This window comes from Macrobrachium nipponense, chromosome 9, assembly GCF_015104395.2.
Source record: "Macrobrachium nipponense isolate FS-2020 chromosome 9, ASM1510439v2, whole genome shotgun sequence".
Taxonomy (NCBI): domain Eukaryota; kingdom Metazoa; phylum Arthropoda; class Malacostraca; order Decapoda; family Palaemonidae; genus Macrobrachium; species Macrobrachium nipponense.
This window is the reverse complement of record NC_061110.1, coordinates 90262355-90271348: the sequence shown is the minus strand read 5'-3', so window position 1 is coordinate 90271348 and position 8994 is coordinate 90262355. Positions and strand designations below refer to the sequence as shown.

General features: G+C 39.2%; 1 protein-coding gene across 3 annotated transcripts in view; it reads left to right on the top strand.

The window, feature by feature from the left end:
• Positions 1-1106: 1106 nt before the first annotated feature.
• LOC135218317 (major facilitator superfamily domain-containing protein 12-like) overlaps positions 1107-8994 on the top strand; it is a 17559-nt gene continuing 9671 nt past the window's right edge. The window contains exons 1-3 of one of the 3 annotated variants that reach the window (XM_064254545.1): positions 1107-1793; positions 7680-7888; positions 8150-8288. In XM_064254545.1, the coding sequence (XP_064110615.1) occupies positions 7775-7888; positions 8150-8288 (253 nt within the window). In that variant the 5' untranslated portion in view covers positions 1107-1793; positions 7680-7774. Of the gene's footprint in view, positions 1794-5534; positions 6414-7679; positions 7889-8149; positions 8289-8994 lie in introns of those variants that run through there. The other 2 variants (XR_010315285.1, XM_064254543.1) reach the window with 2 other exon arrangements.

Sequence of the window (8994 nt, the reverse complement as noted above, 5' to 3'; positions counted from 1 at the left end):
GATGGGCCTACCAAGGAGGGTGTATGCCAGCGTTTTCCTACTTTTTTTTGGGCCGACCTTCAAACCAGTAATATAAATTCAGAGTTTATTCGTTCAGGTTAACTGTAAACCTGACAGAAATTAACTTCGATATAGTAATAAATAAATGCTGGAATTTCTCACGCACCGAAGAAAATGAAATGCACATCTCAGTCTAAACATATTGCTATTAAAATGAAGAAAACGAGCAAAAACAAACCTTTGACTGACAACTATGAAGGTGCTGCTATTATCATTATGATCATTGGGCACAGTTTTCCGTGTCGAAAATGATGACAATTTATAGTCATGATGTTCACTTGGCTGAAGATGAACATAGCACAAGGTTCGAAAGCGTTTTGATATCCATTAAAGACCATAAATTCACATGCTATATTATTTTGGACCTGCAACCATTAGGATAATTATCATCATTGCATTAAAAATAAAAATGTGTTCTTTCATTCTTAACAAACTTCCACTGGATAAAACGACCATATGTAAAAATGAGGAAAGAAAAAACCGGGCTTTGATTAGGAGCAGATAGAAATAGCAAAAGATAAATGGATGAATAAGTAGCTAAGCAACGTATACACACGAATAAACGTCCTGTGAACCAGGAAGATCTACTTACTCTACAGGACGGCAAATCCACCTCCCCTACCCCGACAGTTACCTAAATGAAGCTTTGAACATCCAGGTTAAGTTAGTTTAAATGAGGCATCGTTTCGAAGTTGCTTAGGCCTTCATATTCGTCAGCAGTTTACGACAATTCTAGGTTCTCTCGTGTGCTTCGATTGAGAGCGAGGGTGTTGTCAAAAGGTAGCAGCGAGACGCTGCAAGTTATGCAACGGCGCCAAACCTGTTTTTGTGTTTTTGTGTTGATGCTGAGAACGAGTTAGGATCATTCCAACCAGGCAGTCTTCAGCGCTTGTTGGAATATTTCGGTAGATTTTCCTGCATGTCATTCCAGATCAACTTATGACAATCATAGCAATCAAAAGAGAGAGAGAGAGAGAGAGAGAGAGAGAGAGAGAGAGAGAGAGAGAGAGAGAGAGGGGAGGGGTGTTGGGGTGGGATACTATCAAGTATAGGTATAGGTGCGTACACGTAACAGCTTTCGGGTTACGTCGAAGATGGTGAAGGGAGGCGCTAGGTAGGAACAACGAAAGAGGCGTTTAGTCTCCCCGGCTACAACGCAGGAACGCAGGATACAGTCTCCTACGCCTTCTTAGAAGAAAGTGACCTCTCCCCTCTTAGATTTTGGAGGACTACGTAACATGGAAAATGTTTTCGCAGCTTCTCTGCTTGTTCAACACAAAGCTAAACATTTTTTAGCTAAACTGCCCTACTCTCAGTACATGGAGCAATAGTAGTGAGGTGTAATTAGCGGTTACTTAAGTAAAACAATGAACATCTGAATTTATTAGAAAAGAAGGAAGTAAAGCGCAAAGAATGAAGAAAATAAATGATGAACAATCGAGTGAATTTATTTGATTGAAATGTAGGAATGTGATATTTGGCAAAATGTTGCAGACTGTGCAGTGTTATCGAAAGATAATTGTTGTTGTCTTGGTTTATTGGGTCGTGTCCAAAGGTCCACATCAGTCCTCACATTCCATTAATACTTGACCCCGTCGTGGGACAACGGCCTAAGCTGGTATAAAGAATATAGCTCTGAGTGAGGCGTGCCTATACAGTAAATTGTCGTCCTAATTTTGACAAAGGATATCTGCATGCAGTTTGTGAATGGACTCCAGCAACAGAGACGAAAGGTAAGGGTTCTCAGATATAACATGTTCTTATGCTGGAAATGGGACAAAATGACCAGCCACATTCCTTTCAAACATGGGCAAAATGCCCGCTGTGGTTAGTCTTGTTTTGGTGACGAGGTCGCGCGTTTTGGTTTGGAGTCGTGATTTCTTTTCCGTGCCAAATTTCGATCGTCAACTACAGATTCCTCTTCCTGGTTTTATTGTTATTCTTACCACCATTATCACTTTTACTTTATTTTATTATTTTGCCATTAAACTATGCATTTAATGGCCATAGGCTACTTAAGATAGGTTAGTTATTGCTTTCATTGCATGGAAGTCCGTCGTTCGAGAACACAGTTATAGCTGCCGAACATTTGAGTGTGTGTGTGTGTGTGTGTGTGTGTGTGTGTATGGCTGTAAATTAACCAGTCCAAAAATTCGCATCCTTGTGTATTACAGGCGATATTATATAACAACCTTATAAAAAAATTCAGAGATCTGTAACCACGCCTGTTAAATTCCTTTTATTTCTGGAATACTGTGACAAAAATCTTATTTGATGACTTTGTGTATTTCGGAGTTAGGCTCTCTTTTTTTTTCTTATTTTCTTTTGTTTTTATGTTTAAGCCAACTACCATATCATTATGGGATATTAATTGCCCTTCCCACTGGCCTCTGAACCAAAATAACTACCACGGACATGCACATTTCAACACTATGTAAAAAAAAAATAAAGTACCATCTGTAATTTGGGATGCGAAGGGGTCATCCCACGATGAATATTTAGAGGGGGAAAATTAATTCAATTGAATAAAATTTACTGTAAGAATTTGTCTTCTATAAAAATTTCCAAGAGGATGTTTCATTTTCTCGTCCAGATCCTTCTTGTAATTTATAATTACTGATGTCACCCCAGTGTTTCATAAATCCGACTAATTGGAAAAGTTTAGCTTTAGTTCTAAGTGTAAGTTTTCAGAAGAAGTACTTTGATCTTTGCTGTAGGTAATTATTGAATAACTGTGTTGTCTGAAAATCAACATATATGCTTTAGTGAAAAGTGACTTCTTAGTTAAAAATCTGGGTTCGAAATAATCTCGAGATAAAATAATGTCCATCAAAGTTCAGGCCATTACTAGGACATTTCAGCTCCTCGATCATTATTCCTTCGAATGAGAAAGACGGAAAGTTCTCACCGGCAGCTAATTGACAATTATGAGATGTTCGCTTTCATGAAATAGTTAAGGAAATATTGCATATTTTCAAGGAATTTAATATATAGATACAATTCTGTATTGCTAAAACTAAGAAAAGGTACGTCTTTTTCTGCACCAATTTCTGGTACTCGTGTGAAATTCATAATTTTGATCTTATTTCAAAACTGCGTCGGCGTTTCTCTCGAATGGAAAATTATTATGTCAGAAGTATACTATATTAGTGAGTGCAAGATTTTATATTTTTGACGGTGTCAATAACCTCGTCGTTGCGACGCCAGTAAGAACTAACAAATCAATCAATCAATTATATTTTTGAATTCGAAGTGCAACAGCACAATCTTTCGACCAGTTTATTCTTGAGTGTGTGTGTTTGTGTGTGTGTGTGTGTGAAAGAGAAGAGAGAGAGAGAGAGTGAGAGAGAGAGAGAGAGAGAGAGAGTAGATGTGTAAGAATTTTTCTGAAAGAAAAGCTAAGAATTCTCTGTGTGTGTGTGTGTGTGTGTGCGTGCGTGTGCGTGTGTGTGTGTGTGTGTGTGTGTTCCTGTGGAAACAACAGGGTAGCAGAAGATTAAGGAGATGAAGACAGAACATCAAAACTTGCTGCTGTTCGATGGGCCTTCGAGCAGGTCGTGAAATGAATTGATTTCTTTTCAGGAGTTACAACAGCTGTATTATCGGCTTATTATTGACTTCAATGTATCTCTAAACTCCCTTAAATCTTCTGTGCTTGTTTTCGAGGCCATTCTTAAGCTGCGATTGCATTTATAGGCTCATATGTTAAAGCGGTTACCTGGGTATAGAAGGAGTCGACGCAGACTGCCAATTCCTTTGAATTAGCTCATCTACAAGAACGTCGATTGTTCCTCACAGGAAAAGAATCTATAATATGGAGTTTTGTAAGTGGTACGAAGTCCGCTCTTCTTGCTGACTGCAATTTGGGGTGGTTGTGTTAGCACCCATTTTGTGTAGTAGTGGTTCTTTGCAGGAAAGCAGGTGAAAAAAAAAAAACTCGTGTTAAAAATCAGAAGACCGCCAAGCATAAGTACAGGCAGAGAGGTGTCCACTCGACGGCCGCTCAAACTACAGTTGAGGCCACTGTCTTGGTTGACCCGTGTATGACCCCTCCATTCAGTTACGCAGGTACGGGCAAGGCCCCTACCCTCTCAAACAACGTTGCGGTTAGGGCGTGACGGCGGAACGAGGACGTAGTAGTTGTCTACGACGCGAGCGATCTCGTTCCCACGAGTTTCGGACTGTTCCTTATCTTGTCAAAACGAATGGTGTCCGATCGCTTTGTCACGGAACAATGGTTCACGGTGGACAAAACGGTCTCCGTTCGGGGTTCATTTAAGAACCTTGTGGAGCAGTGGCACAGATCCTGATGGATGAGGGAAAGAGCGCATATCTCATTGGTTCGCTATGAAATTCAGCTAGGTATACGAATCTTTTCATTTGAAGATGTTAGATTCCGCAGCATTCATTTCAGTTTAAGATGTACCAGTTCGATCTTGATTACTTACGGGAAATATACGTCTTTTCGATAGAGAGATGAACAACATTCATAGCCTTTGGTGGGAAAGTGAGGATGGATATTCAGCTCAACTTTACGTTTAGAATTTCGTTATGACAAGTTTGAAATTCTCAGAGGCCAAAAGTCACGAAGAATTGAGTAACGCCAAGGAAAGAGAGCGACAGTCGTCAATTCCTCGTTATACTCTCCCATCTCCGAGGAACGCTCTTCCGACCTACAGTAAGGAAAGGCCTTCTGGAGGAATATTGTGGCATGTGGGGGAAGCTTTTCCAGGTTCTCACTTCCAGCATTGTATCGGGTTACGCTAACCGAGCCCTTTCGTCACAGGTACGGCGTCACGTTACGCTCCTCCCGTGTACCCGGCGATGATATTCACCTGCGAGTGGCTAGACAGCAGCATTCTTCTTCTTCTGGTCATCACTGCTCCTAATTTTGCGTTCGTCTCTTTTCAAAAAAAGTTCTGCTGCACGAATAATGAAATACGGGATGTCGATGACAGCAGGTGAGAAATAGGAAAACGCAATCAAGAGGTTCAATCGAATCTAAGAACTTAAAAGAGGAGCCACCAGCCAGTTTGTCAGCGAACGTTACGTAATTGTGGTTTTTACATTGTATTGATCTACTCGGTCTTTCATGATTTGCTTTGTATTTTTAACAACGGCAAGTCACAAATATCACCTCAAACGTTCTAACAAGAATAATACGAGGTTAAGATTTCGTTATGTATAAACTGTATATTTATATACGTGTATATATATATATATATATATATATATATATATATATATAAATGTGTGTATATAAACACACACATAAATATATATGTATATATATATTATATATATATATATATTTATATATATATCATATACATATATATAACTAATAGAATGCTCCATTTACTTCGTCATTGATATTGTACAATTAATTTCGTTCACAAATTAGGGGTTTTACTATCTAAGTAGATTCTTTATGGAGAGAGAGAGAGAGAGAGAGAGAGAGAGAGAGAGAGAGAGAGAGAGAGAGATTTTCAGGAAGCTGTCAGCGTCGCGTAAGACGATGTATAGACTTGAGTCTGAAGAAGCTTTTCCGCCGATCGGTACCGCTTCCAGGGGGCAGCGGCGAGCAGCTGCTGAGCCTACTAAGGTTTCTTCACGCGAACAGAAAATGTATGACGAATCGATTGTTGTTCTACGAGCCGTCAGAATTGGCTGTTAATCGCACGACTGACGAAGGAAGGAGCATCTGTGATCGTCCGCTTGATGCTGGCATTTAAATCATAACCTAGCCAGGAGAGAGAGAGAGAGAGAGAGAGAGAGAGAGAGAGAGAGAGAGAGAGAGAGAGAGAGTATGAGAAGATAGGGCGGCGATGTTCAAGAAATGTAATACGATAGCTAACCGCGGACACCAGACCTCGCAGTCATGTGGTATCGGCCTCCACAGCGACTAGACGTCGGGTCCTCCTCCAAGATTCATTTTACCCTGGTCGTTTTCGTAGTTCTCGCTCTAGCGATCGTTCCTTTTCAAATCAGCGAATTCGGCGACGCCATTCGTCCTGCGTAATGGTGTTAATCGCGTGAATGTGTGCTCTCCGATACCGTACGACTTTGTGCAGAAAGATAATACCTGCTTCCAAAGAAGAAGTCCAGTCTTTTTCTCGTGATTTTTCAGTCACGCGCCGTATACATCTTTGGATTGGAAAACCACACAATGCTTCATCGGAATATTCGCGTAGTGTTTTTTATGCAATTTCCGACAGCAGAGTAAGATGGTCAATTGAAAATGTACGGTCTCGCAGTTTCATTCCAGCTCGAAAAATCGAAACAAGGTGCGGTGCATTATAGTTATATATAATCGAGGAATTATATTTTCTTCTGAGGCACAACAGAATAAGGTAAGAGGTTTCTAGGGCACTTTTAGGGTTTTGCTGTTAAGTCGCTGAAAGTTATTGTGTCAGTGGTTTGCGTCACTGGCGAAAATAATATTCAATGATGCAGTATATATTCTCCTTGTGTTTTCGACGATTATATACGCATAAAAAGTGTATAGAGTATATAAGCTTTATTTGTGAGTGTATTTTTTTTAGATATACACACGTGAGCGTGCACCCTATGTATGTATATATTATGTATAGATATGATATATTTATATATATATATATATATATATATATATATACACACACACATATATATATATATATATATATATATATATATATATATATACGTAAATAACCACATGAAAGGCGCATTGCGTACACTTCTTCGGAGGTGCACAATACACGAAAGCTCTTGGTACCTGGTCTTTAATTTTTCACCTTTCATGCGGCTATTTACGTACATATTTGTCACGTGCTGTTCGGTGACTTATTGCTGACATATATATATATATATATATATATATATATATATATATATATATATATATATATATATATATATATATATATATATATATATATATATATATATATATATATATATATCTGTGAACGGATACAACCTAAGTTAGGGGCAAAATAAGGCTTGGGGCTGGCAAGACTAGCCCGCATCTCTCAGTTAGTTACAGCTCACCACAATCGACTAACTGCCGAGCACTGTTTCCCCGCTTAGGACAATAGGGGGTCAGTGGGAATGGAATGGAGTATAGATATTATGGGCCATTGCGTCAAGCTTCCAGAAATTTAAAAAAAAAATGTATTCAGGTATTTCACAAATACAATTTTAGTTATTCTTGGTTAATTCTCAGTTTTTCTGGTTTGTAAAGTTATAATGTTTATTTAACATTTTTGAATTCTTGTTTTTAATATTTAGCATTTTGGCTGCACTCGAATATGCATTGGAAGGTAGCTCCATTTTATATTTAGTAATATAGCCCCGATGACAGTCATTAGGCTTACAACGGTCCCTGGCATGAGAGTAACAGCTCCGTATCATCTTTCATATATTACCGGGAAAATTCTCTACATACATATTAAGAAAGATCAATGTGGTACATATTAAGTCATTTCTTATAAATGACTCCCAAAAAACTGTAGTCTATCACAAGTCATGGTCGTCTTTATACTTTATTTTTAGATCTTGTCTTTTGAAAAACGAAGGCTTAGATTTTTGTTAAGATCCCCCAAATCTACTTCATTCAAACGTGTTATTTCCAGGGTTGTGGCTTCAGCAGGGGAGAAGACGTGAGATTACACGAATTGGGCATCAAAGCGGACAGTGTGTCTGTGGGTGTGGGTGAGTGACCTCCAAGATGGCGCTCGAGAAAAGGGTCAAGTATGGGTACAGCGTGGGTCACATTTTCAATGACCTCTGCGCGTCTATGTGGTTCACGTACCTCCTGGTGTACCTGCAGTATGTGTTACAGGTGAGGTCATGTACATAAATACATGCATGCACAATACACAAGCAGTCATATATACGTACATGCAATATATGTATGTATAGCTGTTATGTATATTGTTTAAGGGTCTTCTTTTTGCAATTTCCAAAAATATTTGAAATGTTTCCTTCACCAATTTCTGTTGATCATCCTTACATAAATGAAGTTTTTATTTTTTTTGCTTTGGTAGTCTATTTATTTATTTATTTATTGGTTTTATTTGTTTGTTAATTTATTACGTTTTAGCTCGACCGTGGCTTGAGTGGCTTTTTGCTGTTTCTGGGACAAGTTGCAGATGCAGTGTCGACGCCGTTAATTGCAATGCAGAGTGACAGAGGTTGCACATTCGGATCGTATGGAAGAAAAAAATCGTGGCATGTAATTGGTACGTAAACCACACAAGGCCCTCCTCCTCCTCCTCCTCCTCCTCCTCTCTCTCTCTCTCTCTCTCTCTCTCTCTCTCTCTCTCTCTCTCTCTCTCTCTCTCTCTCTCTCTCTCTCTCGTAATTTTTCACCCACGCGCAGTACATCTTTGGATTGGAAAACCACACAATGCTTCATCGAAATATTCGCGTAGTGTCTTTTATGCAATTGCCGAGATCAGAGTAAGATGTAGCGGTGCCTCACAGTGAGGGACCTGGGACAACCCGAACAAGATGTAAGGTAAGGTAAGGTAAGCTCTCTCTCTCTCTCTCTCTCTCTCTCTCTCTCTCTCTCTCTCTCTCTCTCTTCGTAATAGAACCTGAACCCTTTTAGACAGGATTTATTACTTTATTATGTAATTTTGCTATATATCCTGACTATAAAGCTAACATAAGAATAACAAACACATTAGGTCAAGCAAGCTGACCTTAGAAGCAAATAATCCTCCGTAGTTTTCTCTAAAATTCAACGATTCAGTGGTAGCCAGCCCTAACATTGCCTCATACGACCATCCATATTCTGTCGTTACTTGTGTCCAAAATGTTTGCCATATGTAAGTGATAAGTTGCCGACATCTTTATGACATGCTTTACCGCAGGGTAGTCTCACCTCAACCAAACGCCACTCACAGATAACCATCGTCCTTATCCCATGATTTTAAATTTCTC